We start from the raw sequence: 27,849 nt of genomic DNA on the forward strand, positions 1-27,849 counted from the left end.
TCATTCAACTCAGGCATAAAACGAATGAACAGAAGGGAATTATTTACTGAAGAGGTACAAATTATAGTAAAGAAACAACTTCTGGAGATGAAAAACTCAATGAAGGACATTAAAAAGTGCAATAAAGAACACTGTTAACAGGACACAGTAGATGCAGAAAGAATAAGTGACTTGGAGGATAGGAATACAGTAATCATTCAATTAGAAAAGACAAGAGAAATAAGAATTTTAAAGTGAAAAGAGCCAACCCTGGCCAGGGTGGCGCAGTTGATTGAGTGGCTCAGCTGCTTGAGCACTGTCCTGAAAAGAGAAAGGTTGCCAGTTCAAATCGCCAGTCAGGGCACATGCCTGAGTTGCGGGTTCTGTCCCACACCAGGGTGTGTATGAGAGGCAACTGATTGATATCTTTCTCTCACATCCATGTTTATCTCCCCCTCTTTCTCTCTCTTTCCCCTCTCTCTAAAAATAAATAAATAAAATCTCAAAAGAAGTAAAACCCTACTAGAGTTAGTGGGTAGAGAATTTATTTAAAGCTATAAAGCTGAGAACTTCCCAATTCCTGGACATACTACTACAAAGCTAATAGAACATCCCATTATATCAATGCAGAAAGACCCTCTACAAGACGCAGTATAATGAAAATGACAAAAATCAATGATAAAGAAAGACTATTGAAGGCAGGACAGGGAAAAAAAATAAATAGCCTACAAAGAAACCTCATTAGGCTATCAGCAGAAACTCTTTATGGTGAGAATGGTGGAATGACATAAAAAGTGTTGAAAGAAAAATATTGCCAGCCAGGAATACTTTATTCAGCAAAATTATCCTCTAAATAAGAAGAAAAAATAAGGCTTTCCCAGACAAACAAAAGCTGAGGGAGTTCACCACCACTAAACCTGCCTTACAAGAAATACTGGAAGCTCTTCAAGCTGAATTGAAAAGATGATAATAAGCTACATGAAAACATATGAAAGTATACAACACTGTGGGGCAAAGGCAAAAGCAGACAGAACTAGAAAACTGTATATTAGAATGTAGTTTTAACCTATAATGTATAGATTCAAAGCAATCTCTACTAAAATTCCAATGGCATAACTCACAGAAATAGAAAAAACAAGCCTAATATTTGTATGGAAACAAAAATGACACCAAATAGCCAAACAATCCTTAGAAATAACAAAGGCTGAGGTCATCACAATTCTGATTTTAAACTATAAAACTATAATAATAAAAAGAATATGGTACTGTATAAAAAGAAATACATATACCAAATAAAAGATATTGATGAGTGTAAGCAGTAAACTTCCCAGTTTATTTTTATGGGCATCAAGTTGTTATTCAATACAAAAGGGTAAACCATGGGAACATGTGTTTTGGTCAGAGGAACAGGGACAAAAAAACATGATAGAGAGTAATCCTGTGGGAAAATCAGAGTCAGACAAGTAGCTCAATATGTGGTAGAAGAGCTGGCTCTGACTTTGCCAATTTCCCGTTTTGGCAAAATGACAGGAAACAGCCACATAGTACTGAGGGGGGAAAATTGCCAACCTGCTCTCTTATCTATAAAACAGGCATAATACCACTTATCTTGAGAATTACATGAGATGAATTTTGTAGAACATATGGCACAGTAGGCTTAGTTCCTGTGAAACTTGGCTTTTATCCTTTTTCCCATTCCTGTCCTCTCTGGGATCTCAATGCTCTCACATACCAAAATGAGTAGGGGGGGGGGAAGGGGGAAAAGTCTCATGATAAATTGGACTCTGATGGATAGCCATCTCTATGTTATAAGAAGATGATTAAACATAAACAAAAATCTTACACACTTTGCTGTCCAGAGTCGACCCCCCCAAAAATCCTTTGTTATATAATAAAATATACACACTTTTACTTGCCAGGCACTGTGCTAATAAGCACTTTATAGGTTTAAGTTATTTAACCCTATGAAGTGAGTACTATTAACATCCCCTTTTAAAGACAATGGAAACTGAGGCACAGAGGAGTTAATACTTTATCAAAGATCCCAAGCTGGTAAGTGGCAGAGCCAGTGTTCAAGCTCAGGCACTTCTGAACCAATACTCTATAATAGCATTTCTGAAAACAGCATTTCTAATTTAGCATTTCTTTTTTTGAGAAAAAGAAAACAAAACTATAACTCTCCTCAAAAGGTAAACTGTGGCCCTGGCTGGTATAGCTCAGTGGATTGAGCTCGGGCTTGCGAACCAAAGGATCACGGTTTGAGTCCCAGTCAGGGCACGTGCCTGGGTTGCAGGCCAGTTCCCTGCAGGGGACGCATGAGAGGCAACCATACATTGATATTTCTCTCTCTCTCCTTCCCTTCCCCTCTAAAGAGAAATAAATAAAAATCTTTAAAAAAATTTTTTTAAAAAGGTAAACTGTGCTCTAATGACTACAACAGGTCTCACCCCAATCCTTGACTTCTAGCCCAAACCAACCCAGGACATAATTAAATCTGCCAAATCCACCAATCTTAGAACAATAATAGTAAAAGAACATGATGGAATGTTTTGAAAGACATCAAAAACTCCTAGATAGAACCCTGACTGATGTGGGACAGATGACGTGCTGTGGAATTGTGCACCTGGCACCTGCATAATTTTGTTACCAGTGTCAGCCCAATAAAATCAATAAAAGGGATAAATAAATAAATAATCACAGAGCACCTACTTGGTCAACAAGAGGTTCCATTGTGGTAACTAGGAAACACTAGGTCTGTCCAGAAAAAGTCCAGCCATAGGCAATATAATGAGAACGGTTTGCACCACACTGATATAACCTGGCAGCCAAGTAGAGTGGACTGGAATGTGTACGTGTGCACAATGACGACTTTCACTGTACTAGTTCAGTAGGGACAGTAGGTGCCCCTGAGTGCTGTGCGGCTGTCACATTCAAAATGACTAAGTGAGCAGAGCAACAAATCTGCATCCAGTTTTGCATTAACCTTGAACATTCCTCATGGAAACCATTCAGATGACTCAGAAGGCCGCAGCTACGGACTACTGATGACTGGCAGCTTCATCACAACCAGCCTGCTCACGCATCACATCTCATACAGAGTTTTTTGGCAAAACATCAAATTACCCAGGTGACTCAGCCCCCCTACAGGCCAGATTTGATGCCACAAGACTTCTGGCTTTTCTCAAAACTAAAATCACCTTTGGAAGGGAAGGGAAGGGAAGGGAGGAGAGAGGGAGAAAAATATCAATGTCTGGTTGCTTCTTGTGCATCCCCTGCTGGGAACTGGCCCGCAACCCAGGCATGTGCCCTGACGGGGAAATGAACCTCGATCTTTTGGTTCACAGGCCCGTGCTCAATCCACTGAGATACACCAGCCAGGGCCTAAAATCACCTTTGAAAGGAAAGAGATTTCAGACTGTCAATGAGATTCAGGAAAATACAATGGCCACTGGGAGAACTGTGTGAGGTCCCAAGGTGCTCACTTTGAAGGGGACTGAGACATCATTGTCCTATGTAAAATGTTTCTTGTATCTTTATCTTCTACAATAAATGTCTCTATTTTTTCATACTACATGGCTGGATACCTTCTGGACAGACCTCATATATATTATTTATATTGCTGAGAATGTTGTGGGAGGAGCACTAAATATGAAGCAAAAGGAAAGATCTGAGACTTAATTTTACATATGCAACCACTACAGTTGCATGTGAGTTTTAGAATCTTTTCATGAGGATAACTCAAATACTAGATCTTTCATCTGACTCATTATCATCAATATCTCTGACCCAATGTCATAATTACAAATTACATTTGTGTAACATTTTAAAGTTTATAAAGTAATTCCAGAGTTCTCATTTAAGTTCATAGCAATCCTGTGAGATCTGAAGGCAAGCATTTTCAATTTGTAAACGAGGAAGTGAAGTCCCCCGCTAAACTAGAAGTCTTGCCTAACATTACAGAGCCAATAAATGGCAGGGCCTACGCTGAATCCAGGTCTCCTGATGATAATACAGTAATAGTCTTCCCACATTTCACTGCTGTCTATTTAATGGTATTATAGAAAATACAATCTGACAGTAAAAATTCTATGCATATTCTTCAATCTTTTCTCCACTTAAGAAAGACACCGAACAAAGTCAGCAGGGACCCTGGCATTTACTAAACTGGTTTTTACTGCAAAGTTCACAAACATTTAAGAAGTATTCTAAAATGGCCACATCAGAAGTATATGGAACTTTGAACTGCTGTCAGAAAATGTTTCTAGGATAAAACAAAACAGACGAAGACCATCCAGAAAAGCCCTTAAATATTATTAATAACAAATTGCTGTATGCTAACCATGTGCTTTTAAAAGACTTGTTAAGACCTCATGTTTAAAGAATCAAAAAACCTATCCGGGACTGAAAGAGTGGATATCAGCCAGGGCTGAAAAAGAAAAAAGCGTCCCTGCAATTAATCAGACCAGGAAGACAGACAAGATAAAGCTGGCTCTAAAGTTAACAGGAAATATTGTTTTTCCCAAGGTCATGTAGTAGTTGTAAAATATCATAACTGCACCCTCATTGAGTGATTACTGCTTTCTTACCAATAATGCCCCCAGACTTGCTTTGCTATTTCCATTTATTACTGGAGGAGAACACCCAATCCCTACACCGTCCTACTTCATGCCAGCACCCAATCCCTAGTTAGTCCCCACTTCCCTCAATCTGCCTCAGAAGCAGCCACCAATCCAGAACTGATTTTTGGCTTCCTTCAAACCCTCCTCAGAAATCTGCAGTGGTAAACCAAAACTTACACTGCTTTATCAAGAGGCTAGGAATTTAAAAAACCAGGCTTCCTATCACTGCTGCATGAATATAATGCTCTATAATTAGCAGAAAGTATAACTCAGAAATATGTATCAGTGGAACTTAATCATAATCATGTGGCATACATGCTAATAATTATGTATTTCTCAACTGGATGGCTTTCAAAAACTAGGAATTTATCATTTAATAAAACAGGCACTTCCCTCCTCCCTCTTATCCAGAGGACTTCCAAGGTTCCTCAAGAGTGTACTCCCTCACTGGGAGTCAATAAATCTAATTTTGTCAGACTATAGGCTTGATCTTGGTGGTCTCTGGTTAATGAGGCTCTTTAACAAGGTAACATACTTTGAATTACCCTACAGATTTAGCAGTTTAGTGCTGACAAAAGCCTCCCCTTCCCTCCAAAAGAAACATTTCTGAGCCTAAACCTTAAAATCACTAAACACGAGACCTTCACTGCTAAGAAAGATGAATAACTCACACAATTCTATTGATTATTGTATCACAGGAGACATCTGATCAATGATGCTAAAAGATATAGTATTTAACCAAAGCCAGGCAAGTACCGCATTTGCTGGGAGAAAGAGTGTATCATCAACCTCACATCAAGCTCCAGGTGAAACCAAAAGTGTATGAATTGGTGATATTATCTGTTTTTTCATGCAAATGAGTCAGATTACTCTTGAGCAATTTTATCTGTCACCTATAATCTAATTATATGCTGTCCATAGTGTTCACAAAATCCTTGTGTGATTTTTTTTAATTTTTAAGCTTTAATATAGATTATATAAAAATAGGGCAGTTCCAATTCTTCTGTAAATGGCACTGAAAATGTAATTAATTATTTTAACCATAGGTCAAGCTAACTTCATATTCATGGATGCCATTAAACAACCCAGAGAGTTTAAAGGTGCCTCACTGCCAATAAAATGCTTTGGAAAATAGGAGGTCTAGCTATTTTAAAGAGTAACCTCAACCCAACTTTGCTTGACCAGCCTTATAATGGAGATGAACAGCAAAGGACATTATTACTAAAATCATGTTCTATTATGATGCCTACAGATCAATAAAAATGTTTTAAAATCCGCTAAACAACTTCAAAACAATAAAGCAAAGTTTGCAACTTCTGAAAACCAGTAGCTACACACCTACCTCAAAGATAAACCTCAAGAATGTGGGGGTAGGGTAGAGAATAAGGTAGAAAGAGGAGTGCTTTCAGCAGAAGCTTAAGATTGAATCAGAAACAGTACCAGGCTCAGCCGATAACTGCTAACCAGATAAGGCTTTATACACACAAGGCGGAAAAGACTACTATTCACAGATCAGGTTTCTTACACACACCCAGCATCATCAATATCATCTTTAAATAAAAAGATTTTCAGAAAACAAGCTGTATTTAAAGAGGGCTAAAATAATCTTGAATTAGTCTTTTCTATTTTTACAAAAATGTCACTTGGCCAACATTTACAGCTTTTAACTTAATCAGAAAAATAGAAACTCTGCAACCTTCTGATTAACATGGAGTTGTCCTATAAGTAGAGGACTATTGTCATTGGAAAGTGACTCATGAAACTCAGTGTCAATCATAGGTTTTAGTGATCAATACCATTTTCTGTGTCAAGCTGGGTTCAGGGTTTCCTCAAAAAAGTTCTAACAACTAAATAAATTAATATAAAGTCTTGAAAGAAGCCAGAAAGAGCAGAAATAAATTTTAATAAAACTGAAAACTGTAGGAAAAGTACAAGACAAAAGAATTATTTGTTTTATGAATTTGATGCTACTACAAATCAAATTATGTCCGTGAAACCTTAGCTACACAAAGTGATGCTTCATAGTCTACAAGGCTGATACCATCCCCATGCCATAACACCCATCCACACACAGTTCAAATTAAGTAACAACATTAAGTCCTACAGGCTATTGACATCAGTGATCACTGAATGTCCTACTGCTATAATACTAAATGAGATGTGAGAAAAAACACCAATATTTCTAATTCCATTCAGCCTTCTAGCAAAGTTCACTTAATATAATTTGAGAATATCCTAAACCTTTATTTTCCTATCTTCTTCTATCCCATTAACCTGATTTGATTATTATACACAAACATTTTAGAGTGCCTTTTCTTCCAACTAAACAAATCTGGAGTTGTCTTGCACCTTCCCTTTGTAAACTATAGGTATAAACTTCTATTTCTATAAGGTATACAGTAAAATGTATGGAATAGTAAACTATTCTTTTAGAACACTGGTATATGTTGAAGTCAAAAGCTAAAGGAATGACAAAGAATAATGAGGAAAGAGAAAATGTTTATAATAGGATTAAAGAGAAATACTTCATTATGTTTTACATGATGATACTAAGACTCACAATAAAATGTTTCCAAATTGACAAACCTAAATGATTAATCCTGATATTAATACAATATTGATTTCAGAAATGTAAAAAGAGCTAGAAACTGATGAGCTGTATAAAAACATTCAAATGCCTTTAAATGGGATGCTTCAGTTTCCATGTGGCAGCAATTATAGAACTTCCATTCATTTAATATTTAGTGAGCACTCACAATGTAGCACATACAAAAGATTCTCAGTTTATATTCCAGTTCTAATTAGTTGCAGGTGTGACAAGAATTCCCTGCTCCTCTCCAAATGCATAAAAGTTATGACTGTAGATGCAACTTGTTTCATGCACAATTATGTGAGTAGGAAAAGGCGGAAGGGGGTACTGGAGGGAAACAGGCAACACAAAGCAAGCCCTGGAAAAAGTGTGGTCCATGGGTAAGAGATAAGAACTCCATAAAATGAGAGAGGGAGGATGACAAATATTCCTGGCGAAAACCCGGCCACCTCAACAAAATAAATAGTTTAAATTATATTACTTTCTTTCCATTTTCATTTGCATAATAACAAGAGGCAGGTTTCCAACCTCCGAGTGAATTCTGGATTAAAGTGTGACATGTGACCCACACGGTGGCCAATAAGTCAAGAGCCAAGCAATGCTAAATGGAAGTTTATGGCAATATATAAATATTCATTTGGCTACAGAGGTTAATGCGAGCCTCCTGAGCTGTACACAGTGTAAATTATAGGCCTCCAATGTAAATTATAGGATGGTTGTTACATGTCAAATATACTAAAGATAAAGGGGAAAAAAGCTTTAAAAACCAAGTCTTATAACATCATACCCTTGACTCTGTTGAGAAAAATAAGCATGTGCATTTGTTCCTTGGGTTTAACATCAGTCCCAAACGAGAATGAATAAGCTATCCTGCTGCCCATTCCTTTGGATAATTTTATGAAAATTATTTAAGATTTCTATCATGATGGGTAATAGATGGGTAATAACTATAATACTAGTTCTTGCAAATATTCACTTCAAACAGACATGAAAGAGTTTTAAAATTACTTCTAGACTCACAAATTAGCTCAAGAGCAGAGTTGTGTCTGCATGAAATTTTATTTTCAAATTTTAGTGTAGTTACTACAAAGTTTCCAAAACAAATACTAATATTTAAAGGGATGAGGAAATAACAATACTTAGTTGACTGTAGTACAAGATGTCAAACAATACAAATATTAACCACATATGCTCCAGGATTTCTTTGTGTGGCATTAGGTATTAACAGTGTTTTGAATTTAGTTCATTCTCTTCCTCTGATTTAATCTTGGCACAATACAAAACCAATTTCATTAGTCGAGCATACAGCTAATGAAATGGCATGACTGGAGCTTAGACCTGTCACAATGTTAAGAGACATCTTTGCTCTTGCTGTATAGCGATTTGGAAATTCAAACTTGGTAAACTTAAGTACACATATACTTAAAGTATTACGGTAGTTAGTCTGGAGAATGGAATCTGGGAATTAACTCCCAAATTCCATCCCCATGCTCCCTCACCTCCATTTCATTAAATTACGAAGAAACATGGTTGATTAACTGCACAACGTATGAGAACATCTGAATAAATATTCTAATATAGAGGAGAGTCCAGATAAGGTCAGAATTTAATTGTTTGTGACCAAAGACAATTGTAAAACTTTCATGGGAAGGAAGTGGCACAATGTGATCTTAAAAATGAGTTACAAAATCAACATAGAAAAACCTAAATGTAGCCTCTAAGTACTACATAAATTAGAAACATTCGAAGTTAAATTTGTAAAATAAATAGTCAATAGATTATTACCAAATTATACACCCATCCAGAGAGCTGCTTACTGGTTTTCCCGCATTGTTCTACATCAGCAATGTCCAACATAGTAGCCATTAGCTATATGTGTTATGACACATCAAATTACTAAAACTTCCAAAAATTAAAAACTTAGTTCCTTAGATACAATATCCACATGTGGCTAGAGAATACTGTTCTGGATGTCATATCATAGGGCAGAGCATCTCTATTATTGCAAAGTTCTATTGAGTAGCATTATTCTACGTAAAATACAGTTAAAGTGAGGCCCAAGAAATAACTGGTATAATTCCAAATATATGAGATAAAATAAATGCAACATATCTATGTTTTTAAAAGTCAAGGCAAAGTTAGACTAGAAGGAAACACCCTCAAACTTATAAAAGACATCTATGATCACACTGAATGGTCAAAGACCGTTTTCCCCCTAAGATCAGAAACAAGGCAAGGATGTGCAGTCCCACCACTTAAACTCACCTTTGTACTTGAGACACTAGCACTTCAACAGTACAAATACACTTGAAACCTATATAATCTTATAATCCAATGTCACCCCATTAGACTTACTCAAAAGAAAAAAACATTAAGGCAAAAAGAGGAAAAGAACTATAAGGCAGACAAGATTCGAAAGGAAAAACTTTCAAAAGGAACATCTTCCTTTCTCAAAAGGAAAAACCTGTCTTTCTTTGCAGACAATATGACCATCTATATAGAAAACCCCCCAAAATCTCAAAAACACAAGAAAACAATACAAAACAAAACAAAACCTGCCATTACAGCCAGTTAATGAATTTAGCAAGCAAGGTCAATATTAGGAAGCAAGGAAGGAAGGGAGGAAGGGAGGAAAGAAGGAAAGACAAATAAACCTGTTTTTATTATCAATAAACAACAGGAAATTGAAATTGGGGGGGATTGACTACGGAAGTGGGGAGTGGGCTGGATGGAGGGGGTGAAGGGGAAAATGGGACATCTGTAACAGCATAAACAAAAAAATTGAAATTTTGAGGGACTGACTGTGGAAGCAAGGGGCAGGGGAAGAAGGCAGGGGAGAGCAAGTGGGGGAAACAACTGTAACTGAACAAGAAACTTTTAAAAAGATTAAAATTTTAGGCCCTGGCTGGCGTAGCTCAGTGGATTGAGCACAGGCCTGCGAACCAGAGGATCGCGGTTCAATTCCCAGTCAGGGCACATGCCTGGGTTGCAGGCCAGTTCCCTGCAGGCCAACTCCCAGCAGGGGACGCGCAAAAGGCAACCATACATTGATGTCTCTCTCCCTCTCTCCTTCCCCTCTAAAGATAAATAAATAAAATAAAAAAATAAAAAAATAAAAATAAAAAGATTAAAATTTTAAAATATATAATTTAAAATATCATCAAAAGACATGAAATCCTTTGAGAAAAAATTCATAATAGATGTGTAACATCTCTACACCAAAAAATATAAAATACTGCTGTGAGAAATTAAAGACCTAAATAATGTCAAATTATATTATGTTCCTACATTTGAACACTTGCTGTTGTTAAGATTTTAATTTTCCCCAAATTGATCTATAGATTCAATATAATCCCAAGCAAAATTGCAGTTGCTTTTTTTTTGTAGAATTGAGAAGCTTATTCTAAAATTATATATTCCAGGTGGGAATACAAAATGGGGTAGCCATTTTTGAGATAATTTGGCAGGTTCTTAGAAAGTTAAACCTGCACTTACTGTATGATCCAACAATCACACTACCTAGATATTTACCCAAGAAAAATTAAAACAGATGTTCATGCCAAAACCTGTACAAAAATGTTTATAGCAATTTTACTTATTTATAATAGCCAATATGTGGAACCACCCAAATGTCTATCAGCTGATGAATGGACAAGCAGACTGCAGGATATCCATACAATGGGATACTACTTGGTAATAAAAAGAAATACTTAAAAAATATAAAAATTCTGCCCTGGCTGGTGTAGCTCAGTGGATTGAGCACGGGCCTGTGAACCAGAGGATCGCAGTTCGATTCCCAGTCAGGGCACATGCCTGGGTTGCAGGCCAGTTCCCAGCAGGGGACGCATGACAGGCAACCATACATTGATATTTCTCTCCTTCTCTCCTTCCCTTCCTCTCTAAAGATAAATAAAATCTTCAAAAATATATATATAAAAATTCCTTTAAAAAGTATGATACATGAAACATCACACATGAATTTAAAAAAACCATTACATCTAAGTGCAATAAGACAGATACAAAGAACTACATACTGAATGACTTCATTTAGGTAACATTCTTAAGACACAAGCGCAGGGACAGAGATTAGTGATTTCTAGCCACTGAGGGAGTAGAGGATTGAGTGCAATCAGACAGGAAGGAAATTTAGGAGGTGATAGAAATGTTCTACATTTTTATTGTGCTGGTGGTCATTATGTGAATTATACCATAATATACTGGATTTGAAATAATAGGAATGTGGCTAACCCTCAATCTTTGGAGCTCTACAAGTGTAAATCTGTTCAAAGAAGTATGGTGACATCTAACCATTAAATGGTTTAGAAACAGTCTATGCATAAGGCAAGCAGTGTGTAACTTATGCCAATCGCATACTTCTCTGGGTTTGGGGTTTTTCTGCTGTAAATAAGGGTTTACAACCCAGCTTCCCAAATCTGTGCCAAAAAAACTTTCAGAGTGTTACAGGTATTCTTGGAAAAGGGTTTCCCATCAGGTTAGGAAATACTCCCCATTAGGTAATTCCGCAATGCCATTTTAGCAAATGAAAGCCTCTCAGCCTTTCACTTTTACCCATATTTTTAAATTCAGTATCTCCCACATTTACTTGACTAAGGAACCCCTTTACCAAGAAGTAGTGTTGTTAAAGTTCTCTCTACCTCTAAGATTCTTTGATAAACTTTCAAGATTTATCTTCATGATTAAGTTTTATTTACACTGGAAAACTGTAAGACTGTCTGATTTTATTTTATTTTAATCCTCATCCAAGGACATGCTTATTGATTTTAGAGAAAGGAAACGGTAGGGGGAGAAAGGGAGGGAAGGAGGGAGAAAGACAGAGGGGGAGGGAGGGAAGGAAAAAGATGGAGAGAGAGAAAGAGAGAGAGAGAAACATAATTCAGCTGCCGCCCATACACACCCCAACTGGGGATCAAACCTACAACCTAGGTATGTGACTTTAAAACATCACATATTGGACCCAACCCAGTCAGTAGTCTACTTTTGCAGGTGTAGGATTACCAAGAACTACTTGCACTGTCATTTTTTAAGATAATATTTGGCTATTTTATAACAAGCCGGCATTATTTTCTGTAAAGAAAAAAAAACAATAAAGGTTTAAAAATACAAAACAAAAAGTACTGTTAGCAATATATATCAAAGTATCCAATTTTCTTTAATAAATACCTCATGAATCTATCAATGATTTTCCTAAGTATCTTTTAAAATTACCTCTAACCAAATTTATTTAAACTCTTAGGGTGAATAAATTCTGTAAGCTAGTATTCCTTTAAAAATAGTATTCTGAGGTAGTAAATACACAATACAATGTACAGATGATACATTAAAGAATAATGGTATACCTGAAACCTATCTAATTTTATTTACCTATGTCACCTCAACAAATTCAATAAAAAAGAAAAAGTATTCTTATATTTCAATTTGAATTTGAGGAATATTGTCTAGGCACTTTATAAAATAATAATTTTTTAAGAATGAGAAAATAGGGAAGCAGACTGACAGTTACTCATCTAGCTGCTTGGTTCTGCAAATCCTCTAAGAATTAAGTGGTTCTGTAGTTGGATCTCTTTGGGAATCACTACTAAATTTCTTCACAGTAGTTGCCAGAGAAAACTAAGAAATATTCTAAATGGGACACTGGAATTTCAATAAACTGAAAGTGGAAACAGTAATTGCTTTTATTAATAAGGACATAAAAGTTATAACATTACTTTAAGTTTGCCAAGTAGATACAGGCAGAAGATACTTTTGTTTCCTTGTGAAAGCTATTATTTACATAGGTCCCTCTAAAACATTTGAGCTCAGCACACAGATATGTAAATAAACATCCACATGGTTAAAAACACATATAGAATATTTAAAAATGCTTCTAAGAAGAAAGGAAGGAAAAAAGGAAGGATGAAAAGAGAAAAAGAAAGGAAGGAAGGAAAGGAAATAAAGGAAGGGAGAAAGAAAAAAGTAACCTTTTACAAAAAATGATTAGATTTGCTTTAGGTAAAAAGGCTTTTCAAAATCTGGACCCACCATGAAAAGCCTCAAGAATGTAAGCAGTTTGTTTATACTTCAAATTTACTTCTCGTACCTATTTTTGGCTTTATAACAAGTTCAGGAAGGAACAAATCAAGAATATGTTTATAACTCAAACAGCCATTACTCACCCACATTTGGAGGTTTCACATAATTTACAGGTAGTTCTGGAGGTCTGCCTCTATGCAGAGCTGCAAAAGCAGACCCGTTCCATAGTGTACTCTTACAGTCTATGCAAAAAGATTCAAAAGTTAGTCAAGGAGCACAACAGTGTTTGGTTCTTTTGTTTGTTAATTGTACCTCTGAGGCAAATGCCTATTTTCAATTTCATTTGTTAAAATACATTTCTGTCACTAAAACCACAAGAAATAAAGTGCACATATTTAAATATATTATAAACCATGCACATCATGATTGGTAAATACCAAAATAATATAACAACAGGATATTTTATTTCTGTGCTGACCTAGAACTAAAGTTTTCATTACACACACATTTGAATCATATGTAAATGTCATGGATTAATAAGGTTTTAAGTTTTCATTAGTTCTTCTTGAGCTTTAGGCTTATACATGTCTACTCCCATAAAACTGTATAAGCAAGGATACAATTACATACATGTATGCTAGACAAATTCAGAAACATGTATTCTCATGCTCATGCTCATGCTATGCAGTGCCTTCCATTTGTGCCATGACAGGTAACACTGCATGAGATAACTGATAGTAAATAGTTGTGTTTTGTCTGCCTTTTATGTTTATATCAAAAGATTCAAGCACATATGAAATAGTCCTAACTCAATTTAGAAACAGAAATATTCTACTATTCTCTTAAAACCTTCCAAATTAGCCGAGATAAAAATTTCCTCAAATTATAAAATAAGATGTTGCCCCGGCTGGCACGGCTCAGTAGATTAAGTGCCTGCCTGAGAATTTAGAGGTCGCCAGTTCTATTCTCAGTCAAGGCACATGTCTGGGTTCTGGGTTCGGTCCCCAGTTGGGCACGTGTGAGAGGCAACCAATCAATGCTTTTCTCCCTCCCTCCCTCCCCCTCTCTCTAAAAATAAATAAAAATAAAACCTTTTAAAAAATAAAATAAGATGTTTAATCACTGTTACCATTTTTACAACTATTTATATCTGTGTATTAGGATTTAAAAGAAATTTTAAACCCTCACCGGAAAATGTTTATCGAATCTTTTTTTTTAGAGGGAGAGAGAGAAAGAGAAACATCTATGTGAGAGAGAAACATCAATCGGTTGCCTCCCATACGTGTCCTGACTGAGGATGGAAGCCACAACCTAGGCCAAGTGCCCTGACCAGGAATCAAACCCACAACCTTTTGGTGTATGGGACAGTACTCCAATAAACTGAGCTACCCGGCCAGGGCTATGAATTAGAATTTCAAAAAACATTATGCTAATAAAACAGAACAGAAATAAATTGGTTGTTAGTATTTATTACACTAAGAAGTACCCTGAACACCTAATTTGACATTTCTATGTTTATCAAATTCTATTTCATATATTTTACATATTGGGTTTTGGAAAAATCCATAAAAGACTGAAAAAGAATGGAGGAAATTATTTTTCAACAGTCACTGATGGATCGACATTTTTCTCTAAATATTTTCAATTATACTTTTACATATCACAATTCTCATTTATTTGTTATAAAATATTCTGTGATTTGGATGATATCAAGACTCAAAGATTAAGAATATTAAAATGTAATTTAAACTGTACTAATCAGACCAGCAATCTTTTGACATCTCTACTCCACAGGATTAGAGATTTTATATCCTTTGCCTCTGTGATATTCATTGTTTCACAAAAAAAGGGCTTCTTTTAAGCCTCTAAAAATTTACTCACAAGGTAAGAAAATAAAACAAGATTGGCAAAATAAGAAAAACTAGAAGAAAATAGTATTATAAAATACTTTTAGTATTTTATACTATAGTACTTAGTATTTTATACTGTTTTATAAAATAGTATCGTAAAATACTAAAAGTATTTCAGTATTTATAAAAGCATGGGAAGATGTACTGAATCTAAATATATGCTGCTCTCCACTCCTTCCTCAAAAAATGGAAAATCTTACCTTTGGCATCCCGTAACAGAGACTGCCGACCAACACCTAGCAACGTCTGTACCCCAGGAACACTCTGCGGGATCTCCTTATCTAGTAAGGGACCAATCCGCTCACAAATTTTAAGGAGGTAGTCTGGAGGAATGTGTGCATTGGCTGCCACCTAAAAAGCATAAATAGAACACAGGAAAAGATTTGTTTTAAAAACATTAGTCTACTCCATTACCAAATTCTTCCATCATGAAGCAAAGGACAATTTTAAAATGCAAAATCAAAAAATATTTTGAATATTTAGTATGTCAACCTAATTTAAGAAACAGCTACTAAAATTGAGTACATTTAAATAATATAGCATTGAAAGAACACGGCACTCTCTTTTACTTGCCTTGATTAAATAATTTGCTTAGCTGTTAATTTTATGAAGTACAACAAAACAGCAAAAGTGAGCATGCCTAAAATCAAAGTACAAAGGTGGGTAAAATCTACCAGTACTTGATTTATTCAGAAATAATGAACTGATCAAGAATCTGAGGATGCAGTTTCTATTTAAATGATAAGAATGCAAAAAAAAGGTATTACTTGCACCAAATTCTTACCTTAATCTCTAGAATTAATAGGATACACTCACTTAATAAAGCAGAACTATTTTTTCCTAAAAAAGCTAACTAATTTCCAAAACAGCATCAAATTAATGATTTTATAAATACCGTGCTCTAAGTTGTATATTCAAAATTCATTGCAACATCAACATTTTTTAAAACACACAAGTAAATTTCTGAAGATGGTTAACAAAGTAGATAAGGATGAGGCAATAAAGAAAAATTGTCTTTCATTTTTTTAAAAAGATTTTTATTTATTTTTAGACAGAGGGGAAGAAGGGAGGGAGAAAGAGAGGGAGAGAAACATCAATGTGTGGCTGCCTCTCGCATGCCCCCTACCTGGGACCTGGCCCACAACCCAGGCATGTGCCCAGACTGGGGATCAAACTGGCAACCCTTTGGTTCACAGGATGGTGCTCAATCCACTGAGCCATACCAGCTAGGGCAGTTTTACATTTTTATCTAAGCTAACATTCAAGTCCTTGATATGTCTCATAAATACCTAATTACTAAAATAGTAAACAGAGAAAAATAAAATATTTAAAATCCTAAGATAAAACAAACATCTATACGTTCATCTTGATATAAGGTCCTGAAATTTACTTCCGGCTACAATGCCCACTTTTAAGAGAGAGAGAGAGAGAGAGAGAGAGAGAGAGAGAGAAAGAGAGAAAGAGAAAGAAAGAAAGAGAGAGAGAAATATAAATTAAAAATACCTGTCTACTATCACAGAGCACACACATCAATATTATTACCACCAGGTCAAGAACCATACAACACAAAAAAATAATTTTGTAACTCATCCCTAATGATCATGATGAGGCAAGAGATTATGCATGATCAATAAATATTTGCTCATCCCTAATGATGAGGCAAGAGATTATGCATGATCAATAAATATCAATGAATGAATAAAAACCAAAGTAAAGTTTATCTACAAGCAATAGCATATGAATTCATAAAGGAAAGTCCTTACATTCTCCTATCAGATAGCCTTTTTCCCTTTCTTTTTTATAATATTTTATTGTTTACACTATTACAGTTGTCCCAATATTTCTCCCCCTACTCAGCCCACCCCCTACTTCCACAGTTAATCCCCACAGCATTGTCCATATTCATAGATCCTTCATGTATGTTCTTTGAGTAATAACCCACACATTCTTTCAATCGGTTCCCACCTTCCCCCTCCCCTCTTACAGCTGTCAGTCTATTTTTTGATTCTATGTGTCTGGTTCTATTTTGCTCATTAGTTTATTTTGTTCATTAGATTCCACTTATAAGTGAGATCATATGGTGTTTGTCTTTCACTGACTGGCTTACTTCACTTAGCATAATAGTCTCCAGTTCCATCCATGCTGTCACAAAAGGTGGGCATTCTTAGGAAACAGGTTGAAGATCTACAATTCAACATGTATTCAGAATTCTTTGAATAATTGATTGCATTTTGGTTTTTAAAAATTATTTCCTGCCAATTATCATTATAAGTCCCTGCAAAAAACAGCTTTAATCTACCACTATAACTGGGGCCTGGGCAATTGTCATGCTCAGCAAGAATGGCAATGTCACCTGATTATTTTAAATTTGTATCTACAAGGTTTAGCTTCTGGATTGGGACAAAGTATCAAGCAAATTCTTTTATTTATTCCTCATACCTCTAGTTTTGTTTTCCAAGAAAATAAGTACATAGAACCATCAGTGAAATATATAGATAGTATTAAAGTCAAGTCAGCTAATGCTTGGCCCCTTCTCGTATGACTCAGTGTACTGAGTGCGGGCCTGCTAACCAAAGGGTCACAGCATATGTCTGGGTTGCATTGAACGCCAGGTCCCCAGTAGGGGGCACCTGAGAGGCAACCACACATTGATGTTTCTCTTCCTCCCTTCCCCTCTCTATAAATATAAACAAAATCTTTTTAAAAATAAAATAAAAACCATGTATTGTAATCTACAGACAATGATATCCTAAAATCTTATTCATTCCCTCAACATTAGGGCATTTCCTGAATGTCTACATGAAAACACAGTTAGCAACCCTAAAATATATGTATCTCAAAGAAAAAAAGCTTTAAAATACTGACTATTTGTGGGAAGTGGGGAATCAGGGAGGTGAAGGAAAGTGGATGTAGGAAAATGGAGACAACTGTATTTGAACAACAACAACAAAAATCTATAATAGCTTATGTCTTTCCCTCCCCACCCAACACTATTTTGGATAAACTGGCTTCTAATATCTGCAATTACTTTTTCATCAAGTAACTGCTATACAGGGTGGGGCAAAAGTAGGTTTACAGTTGTGTGCATGCAAAATTGTTTATTCCTCTATTACTTATTAACTATTGTATTATTTTCCATACCCAAAATCTACTTTTGCTCCACTCTGTCTTATGAGTTTACATTATATGGTAGTTGATGTCTTTAATGGCATTTTCTTTTTTTAATAAATTTTCTTTTCTTTGTGCCATCACCATCTCGTTTTTCATGTTACAAAAATCTAACTAATTACTCTAGAGATAGCAATATATCTAGCAATATATAATACAGAAAATGGGAGTTCTCAAATGGAAATGTTTAGAATTACCTCATTAAAAAATCCATCAGGATTTTATGAAACTGACATCTTAACTCCTGGATACTTCATTTTCCAAAACCAATGATGTTCAATTTACTATTAATTATATAAAACTTTTACAATTCCTCAATAATAATTTAAAAACACATGATCATTAATTAAGCAACTAAAAACAAGGATTTTCTACTCCTAAATCCTCCCCCCCCGATTTTTTCTATTATAAGCTATCAAATAAGTTTTACAACTCTAGTTTTCACCCTATACAACAGAAAATTACTCAATTTCTAAGTGGTCCCATTCAAAAGTGCATTGCTCTAAAAATCTGATTATGAAACAGGAAGACAGAAACATAGACTCTATAAACACAATGGCAATAAACAACACTTTTGAGTTTGAACCTGCTAACTTCTCCATTAAACAACATCATCAAGTTTGTTCTTGCAATAATAGTCTTGTAAAACAGACTTCAGGATTTATAAGTGATACTTAACATTAACTTTAATCCATTTGCTTTAATTAAAGCTGAAAATTCTTTAAGGTGATATTTTTAACTATCCTCAGTAATTACTTTTAAAAATATAAAAATTTCCATATTAGAACCATGTAGGAATATAGTATAAAATATAATATTAAAAGTATGCATTGCCCTGGCTGAGTAGCTCAGCTGTTTAGAGTGTCATGCCCATGAGCCAAAGTTGCAGGTTCAACCTTTGGTCAAGAAATATACAAGAAGCAATCAATAAGTGCATAATTAAGGGGAACAACAAATAAAAAAGAAACAGTCTATGAAATTTGTGGCTTAATATTATAAACCACCCTTTTTGATTAAAGCTCAAATATTCCGTCATTTATTTAACCACACTTCTTTCTCTGGACTATAATGGCCAACAAGTAACACAACAAGTACTCTGAAATCTGCAGAAGTTAAGAGTTCTCTAAAAACAAAGTTCAAAAGTATAATACAGCCCTGGCTGGTGTAGCTCAGTGGATTGAGTGCAGGCCTGCGAACCACAGGATCATGGTTCGATTCCCAGTCAGGGCACATGCCTGGGTTGCAGTCCACTTTCCAGAAGGGGACTCACGAGAGGCAACCATACATTGATATTTCTCTCCTTCTTTCCTTCCCTTCCCCTCTAAAGATAAATGAATAAAATCTTTAAAAAAAGTATAATACGAACTTTTGTATTATTCTGTAAAACCATTCCCAGTCTTGGGAACATGCCTGGGTTGCATTGTGGGCCAGGTCCCCAGTAGGGGGCACATGAGAGGCAACCACACATTGATGTTTCTCTCTTTCTCCCTCCCTACCCCTCTCTCTAAAAATAAATAAAAATTATTAAAAAAATTAAGTATAGAGATGCAATGGAAAGATTAAATTGCTGTGCTAAGAGAACTCAAGAGTCCCAGTAGTGGAAACAAAGGAGCAAACAGAAAAAATCAAAACTACAAGTAACCAAAGGTTAGCACAAAGAGCTATGGAAGTAAAGAAGCACAGTGCCAATTTGTGCTTAGGAAGAGGGGGTAGTTCGTGTCTAATTTCACACTTGAGGGCTAAGTAAAAGATCACAGGACAGACAGGGAAGAGACAGCATTCCAGGCAGAAAAATGCATCCCCACCCAGTAAGCTCGCACTGCATGGTGACTAGCACGTACTATCTCCTCAATGTTTAAGATGTTCCTGCACAATGTTAAGTTAAACAAAAAAGGCAATAAAAACTCTAGAGAGATGATCATCTGGTTTTGAAGAAAAAAAAAAATACTTGTACAGCCATGGCTGGGTGGTTCAGTTAGTTGGAACATTATTCCATACAACAAAAAGGTTCGGGTTCAATTCCAGACAGGGCATGTGACTCATTTTCTGGTTTGATCTCAGTCTAGGCTCACACAGGAGGCAACCAACGGATGTCTCTCTTGCATATCTCTCTCCCCACCCTCCTCTCTCTAACCATGTCGCTGGGTGAGGATTTTAAAAAATAAATAAAAACTTGTACAAAAAAAACAAGACTTGTACAAAAAACAAGGAAGAAAAATTAAAAATTAGTAATATTTTCTTCTTGATATTTTTTTCGATAAGATATAAATATCTACAACAATCTGATATTATATCTTTAAAATATAAGTGCTAATTTTTAACGCTTGCTGAATTTGAAGGAGGACAGGGGGGAAATGGAAAGAAAGAGAAAGAAAACAGGCAGGCCCTTCTATTGTAGTGCTACCACTGGTCAGCAGGGTGGGACACAAAGTATTAAGATTTCCTATCACTTTCCTTTGAAAATGTTAATCATTTTTCAAAGCATTTCTTTTCATTAGTTTAAATGTATCTTCTGGAATGAGACCACCAGAGCAATCCGCCTAGGCTCAAGCATTCTCTAGGTTACACTGACTCAAAAAAAAAAAAAAGCACTACAGGTATTACAACTTTGAGAGGCGATAATATCAAGACAAAGAAAAGAGACCAGCCAAGGGGCCAGTCCACATTCTAGAAATTTCTCAGTAAAGAAAGGTTCAACAAAAGAATTCAGTACCTGATAGTAGATTTACAAAACCTATAACAAAATTCTTCTTAAAACAGTTAAGGAAACTGAGCAAATAATAATGGAGGGCCATAAAGTACCACAGTTGAAACTAAAGAGCATGAAAAAAACTTCAACAATGTAATTTAAAATGCAAGAAGTTAATTATCAACAATATATAGAAAATAAATTCAGGATAAGAAGAGATCAATCAGAAGGGCTGACAATCCCTGCAATAAGACAATGAATAGATATACCTCCTATTTCTTAAAAAAATATAGTGAATACTATACCATATGATACTTAATTACCTTTCTGTAATTCATAAAAATACAACACTAAATATATCTTGACCTAATTTAATATCTTATTCAACACAGATGTACCTCAAAACACTCATCTGGGGTACAATTCTGACACATACTTTTTAAATACTGCTTTTAATGGCATCTTTTATGTTCCTTCACCTTACAAAAATGTTAGGAAAATTAGATGGTAATAATTACCTAGCTAAAAAATATATAAATTCTGGAGTCATAGTTTTCCAGATTTCCATTCTAGTCATTCAGCCTCTCTATTCTATTTTGAAAACGTAGTAACCAATTCATTTGCACAGTGCTTTCATTTAACAAAATGTATTCTTTCATATTTGACTAATTTGGTTCACACAAAAACCATGTAAAACAGGTATTAGTTTTTTATTTTATAAATAAGGAAACTGAATCCCTAAGAGGTTAAGTAACTTTCCCAGGATCACTCAGCAAGTAAAGAGTATATTCCAAGTTAAATCTTATGATTTTTTCATACTACTCACAAAATGTTCTGTGAGAAATGTCAAACAAGGGCACAAACACTAAACTGCCTTAAAATTATTATATTTCCACTAAAATTATTAATTAATCCGTAATCACCACCAATGAAACAAGAACAAAAACACACAAGCTAAACTAATTTCAAATTTGCCAAAAGTGCTTTCAGGACAAAATTTTATAAGGAACATTCACCCTCACAGCGACTCTCATCACTTTCTTAATCCTGTCTTATTTATACTGTGAGACCAGTTTTCCTACCAATAATGATAAGTCTCCAAAAAGATTTTAATCATCCACAGTATGTTGTTAAAACCCAAAGGTAAAAAAAAAAAGCTAAAGATGAATCCAGAGAAGCAGCTAAAACCAACATATTACAGAGGGCGAAACTGAACACATGGCTCAAGCAAATCAGTAGGCGAGGAATACTAGTTTTCAGACATTCATTGCTCTCTGTCATAATACCTATGAGTTAGCATTATATCCACCCTGGGGTTGAGCAGCACATGCTTTCTGGTTTCCCAAGATGCATTCTGTTCTTCCTAACTATGGCTGTGTGTCCACACAGCAGTTAATAAATCACACATGCTTAAATTGCTTCCACACTGAGGGATGCAATAACTCTGCTACCAGCACTCAAAGATACTGTTCTAACAGACAATTTAAGCTATTACCAGTAATTAGAGAACAAGAGCTGGGTAAGGTAAGAAAAAAAATTCAGGTATGCCTGGAATTCAAATGTAGTGTTTTAAAGTAGTTGGTGAGAATCAAATTAGATGTGAAAACACTTTTAAACTTGAATGTGTTATATGCAGATGCAAGTTTTTATAACGACATATCATCATACCTACATGTATTCTTTTTAAATATAGTGAACATATAATCTTGATCAAAGTTTTCCCAACAGTATAGAATTGCTCCAAAACTTTTGTGTATAAAAGGAATGTAATACAATCTATGTCACTCGCGATGTAAACATTAATTGGTGCTTTCAATTCTATGGATGAAAATTCTGATTAGACATAAAAATATATACTACACCTAAAGATAATTATGCCTCTGGTTCACTATTATGATGAGTCCCCTTAAAATGATTGAAAAATCTTAAAACTGACTTTGAAAAAGTTTCCAAGTCACCAATTCAACGTATGAAATGTGTGTATTTACAAAAACTGATCATTTAAGCACACACACCCCCCTCATTACTATGTTCATTGTTCCCAATAAAGCTCAATGGAGGAAGCAATAAAATAGCCAACAATTCAACAGGGTCACCACAAATGAAAAGACATCTGTAATTATTTAAATTAGTTACCTTAAGCTGAATTGTAAGAAGCAAATCTAATTCTATTATGTTGCAAATAAGTCAGGCAGATAAAAGAAAAAAGGCCCAGATCAAACTTCAGATACCATCACCATCACAGCAAAATTCTCCTGGTATCATTACTTCATTTTTACAATTAGAATTGTAAAAATTAATTTAGAATGTTTTATTTTGAATGTCGTATTCAAAAACTGTACAGTTCAATAGAAACTGACAAACATTTCATGTACAGACATTTTTAAGAGGCACTTCAGATCTGGATATGTCAATACTTGCCTGCCAGTACCTTTAAGAAAAAAGCACCTTCCCTTATGTTCCAAGTTTTAATGAAAACATTAAATCAGATTTTAGAAGTAAAAAAGGAAAACTTCTAGAATATGTAATAGGAATAGTAATAATCAACTTGTTATATTCATATTCTTCTGGATAAATCAAGTTAAGCAATACAATTTAAGTGAAAATATGCATAAGGACAGAAAGGCAGGATTTTTTCTAATATACACTATAGACATGGATATGCAACCCCAATGTAGTATTTTGATCTCTTTGTTTATAGACCTTAATTGTTCATTATGCATTTGTATTCTTTACTTTTTATGCCCCAGTACATCTTAAATTTGAAGTGTTGTTATATAATTTAACATATTAGATTATACTAACACTTTGCCCTAAATTCTAATCCAAAACATGTAGCTAAGTCAAAGATCATACTGTGTAAATCCATTGTTCTAATAGAACTTTAAAAACCATCTACCCCAAGAAAGTCCACCTCTTCCACAATGAAGCCACTCAAACTCAGGTCAAATGTGTAATAATGTTAATTCATAAGAAATGGCTGACTAGAATCGATCTAACACAGACTGCCTAGTCAGTTCTCAGCCACTACACTTCTGTTCCTTCTGTTCAAATTCCCACCCAGCCCTGTCCTCTCTTCCCTTATAAAGAAATCTATAGGTAGAGAGCGGACATCTGACTTACAAGGAGACCATATTATCAAAATGTAATATCCCTAGAAAAACTGGACACCAGTGTGGAAAAATAAAAACCTAACTGCATACAATATAAAAATTAAATTAAAAACAAAAAGGCAGATGATCTAAACTATAATGTTCAAACAATAAAAGAAATTTTGTGTAAATACATGAAATATAAAAACAAATTATAACATGAAAGTGAAAATCAAGGGAAATATAGAGGTATATAAATGGATTAACAATTAAAAATAACTGGTTAAAGTTTAAGCTTCAATAACAATGCAAAAAACAGCTAATTAAATCAAGCAGAGACTAGTTTCACCAATGAAAGCTACCGAGAGATATAAAAAAATATTTTAAAATCTACTCTAAGTACCTAATGGTGACACTATAATCTAGTACAATCTTCTAGAAAGCAATCTTACAATATATAACAGGAGCTATAAAAGTCCCTTTTATATATAAGACCCTTTGATCTGATAACTCTACATTAGGAATGTAGCCCAGGAAAAGAACTCAGGAAAAAAAGGGAAAAAGCAGAAAAACTACTTAACTTTGCAAGGATATTAGTGAAAAACTGAAGTAACTAAAGTGCTCCAATGGAAGTTCTAATTGTAGCAGCTTAAATACAATTTGAATCTTTTCTTACTATTAAAATGAGTACTCAAATACAGATAAGTGTTACATAAGATAACATAAAGCATAAAATGGACACTGATTGCAATTCTTAAAAAATATGTCTTTACAATATAAGAAAAAGAAGTGCAATAGGCTGAGTTTCTTTGTGTGTGGGTGGTTAGCAGACTGTATTTTTAATTATTTTGGTGTTCATTGACTTTGTGTTACTGTCAAGTTAATGTTTAAACAGGTTTTTTCCTTTTAAGCCTTTTCTACTTACTTAAAATAGTCCACTTAAAAGATAAAAGTAAATGAAGTCATTGTAAATACACCTCAGTATAAAACTGTATCTTCAAAATCAGCTTAGTCAGAAAGTGTTAAAATATATCCAGGTCGGCACTGTTGTTTTTGACCTTTTTTGGCAGGGCTTAAGTTCAACAAAAAGTCTGACTACTAATTAAATAAATTGATAATATATGCAGTTTTTCAAAAATAGTTTTTGTCCATCTGGGAATTATTTACCATTAATAGCACAGATAGTGGAATTTATCCTTATCACAATCGTACCATTTTGTGTAATTTGAAAAAAAATAAGAAAATAGTAAATTTGGTAATAATATGGCTTCATTATTGTAATTTAATACAAAGAGAAATATGAAATGAACAGCAAAAAAAATTAAATACTGCCTTATTGCTAACAAATTTGAAATCATCGTATTTATATTGCCTACCATACCATTGCAACTTTTTAAAACTTTGCCTGATTTTTCTACATTTGAATTTTGTTTTAAAGGTGACTCAATTTCGATTTCAGTAACAACACTCTCTTTTTTAAATTTCCTTCCAATTCACTGTGCCAGTGGCTAATAAAATGTAATAGTCTCCCCAAAATCAAAAGGATTACTTTTCCGTATCAATGCTACAGAGTACATACATTTATTTACACTAGGAATTATATTTGTAAGAGAAACAACAGTCAATCTCATGCTTTTGGTCCTTTACTAAAGTATATTCTATCACAGATTATGGCCATTGTTGTCTCCTTGCAGACCTAAAATCGTGTTTCCTCAATTCTTTAAAAAGGTCATAATCCATACTTGTTATTTAGTAAAAATGTGCACAAATTTAATGCTGATTTGATGAGCCATTCTCTAAAATCTGAGATATACAACGATTACGCTTTTATTCGGTACTCGAAATTTTGGAATTCGCTCGATGGTCCTTATTTTTGATTGTCGTTTTTGTCAATCCGGGTCCGTCAACTCCCCTCCAGAGCCCCCTCCCTCGTCCCCCACCCCCAAAAAGAGTGAGCCTGGCCTTAGTTCCCGTATTTCAAGCCAGAACCAACCAGAAACCAGTTTTCTTCCACTAATCCGGAACTCCGGGCTGTTACCAACGCTCCCATTGGCTAGCGTCAGTCCATGGTACGTGCCCCAAGATAACCCCCTGGTTTCTCTCCCTTTCCCCCCTACAATGGGTCTTTCCCGATGTTTGCAACATATTTACAATCCACAATACGGCACGTTTGATAACCAGCTCACATTCTTCAAAGTTTTGGGGTGGAAAGAAGCGAGGCAAAGGGGAGGGCAAGGTACCCTTTCTCCGACTCGGGAGGGGGAAGGGGCAGTCTCTCCTCGGCTCTACAAGGAGCTCAAGAGCCTTGTAGGCTGAAGGGTCGAGCGGGGGCGCTTCGGGCTGGGGGAACACGGTGGGGAGGGAGTAGAGAAAGAGTTGGGGTAAGTTGAAATGAAAAGTTTACTTACCAGATCCTCAAAGCTTCTTCGATGCTCCTTACCCTCCCAGTCTAAGCGGCGCGGAATCAGCTGGGGGCCGGAGAAAAGAAAGGAGGGGTTGGGGGGGCAAACGATAAAGGCCAAGCCTCGGCTCCCCGTCAACCCGAACTAGCGTGGGTCCCGGTCCTGGACCATTTGGTGTGTTTATTTCTGCTGGCCCTGTGGCTTGTTGCCCCAGAGCTAGACGAGTGGGGGGGGGGGGGGCAGGCCGAAGGGAAGGAAATCCTGAAAAACCGCCTCCCGCAGGCATAAAGAGGGGGCGAGTTGAGACCCCAGCAATATCCGCCCCTTTTGAGGGAAGAAGGAGGTTCACCCCTGTGACAAGAGCTATGAGTGCCCAGATCCAAGCCTCCCACCGGGCCCTACCCTCCGCCCCTGATCTGCTCTCCCTCCAGGCTCACCACAAACCTCCCCACCTCTTCCCGAAGGGGCTCCGTACCTGATGCTCCTCGAGCTCCTGTACTAGAACCTGAGCAAAAGGGAAACACGAACGTGAGGAGCAGCTTGGCCCATCAACCCATTCCTCCCTCCCCACTACGATCACAGCCACTGACGGTAGGGCTAGTCAAGGCCGGCCATTCCCTCAGCGGAACCGCGCACCCCGCTGCCTCAACTTCCCCTTTGGGATCATCCCCCAGGACTCCCGGATCTCCTTCTGCCTCTCACCTGAGCGGATTTGTTGCAGGGTCCGGACTGCAAGAATCTAGCGATCAGGTAATACAGCTCTGAGAAAGACGAAAAAAGAGGTTGAAAAAGAGGCAAAGAAGAGAAATAGAAGCTTTTTGAAAACAAACTGACATCCGTCGCGCTAAGCCCCCATCCACTTGGCCCCCGGACACAGCCACTCACCGGCTTCGATCTGGGTAGGTGCCGCCGCCATCCTTTTCCCAAGGGGATTTGGGGGCTACGATCCGGAGGACTAGCGGCGGTGAGTGGGGGTGCTGATTCTATTGTGGTGAAGCCCCCATGCCCTGGAGTCCCGCCGCTTCCGCCGCACTCCTCGTCCCAGTTTCGGTCTCTCTCGGATTCATCGCATCACGTTTCGACCCATAGATATTCTAGCTGTAGAGCTGAGGAGGCGGAGGAGGAAGGAGAGGGAAAGAGAGAAGAAGAGGGAGGAGTCGAAGTGGCGGAGAAGTGGGCGGGGGCAAAGGGGGTGGAGAGAGGGGAAGGTAAAAACTGTGAGAGGTACATGCATCACTGGTTGTTCGCCGCCAGAGGCACTACAGCAGCAACCCGGCCTCCCCTCTCCCAGACGACCGTCGGTTGCCTAGCTACTGCTCCCGGAAGGAGGGGGAGGTGCTAACTGGGGCCGACGCTCTGGCAGCCCCAGT

General features: G+C 36.2%; 1 protein-coding gene across 1 annotated transcript in view; it reads right to left on the reverse strand.

Annotated features, from left to right (window-relative positions):
* Positions 1 to 27,619, reverse strand: part of BRWD3 (bromodomain and WD repeat domain containing 3) — a 102,066-nt gene extending 74,447 nt beyond the window's left edge. The window contains exons 1-6 of the mRNA XM_037047770.1: positions 27,365 to 27,619; positions 27,182 to 27,240; positions 26,955 to 26,984; positions 26,486 to 26,545; positions 15,329 to 15,479; positions 13,362 to 13,460 (exon numbers count right to left, since the gene is read on the reverse strand). Of these exons, the coding sequence (XP_036903665.1) occupies positions 13,362 to 13,460; positions 15,329 to 15,479; positions 26,486 to 26,545; positions 26,955 to 26,984; positions 27,182 to 27,240; positions 27,365 to 27,395 (430 nt within the window). The 5' untranslated portion in view covers positions 27,396 to 27,619. The remainder of the gene's footprint in view (positions 1 to 13,361; positions 13,461 to 15,328; positions 15,480 to 26,485; positions 26,546 to 26,954; positions 26,985 to 27,181; positions 27,241 to 27,364) is intronic.
* Between the last annotated feature and the right edge of the window lie 230 nt (positions 27,620 to 27,849).

The sequence above is a fragment of the Sturnira hondurensis genome, unplaced genomic scaffold, assembly GCF_014824575.4.
Source record: "Sturnira hondurensis isolate 20B ecotype Veracruz unplaced genomic scaffold, ASM1482457v3 Scaffold0006301, whole genome shotgun sequence".
Taxonomy (NCBI): Eukaryota; Metazoa; Chordata; class Mammalia; order Chiroptera; family Phyllostomidae; genus Sturnira; species Sturnira hondurensis.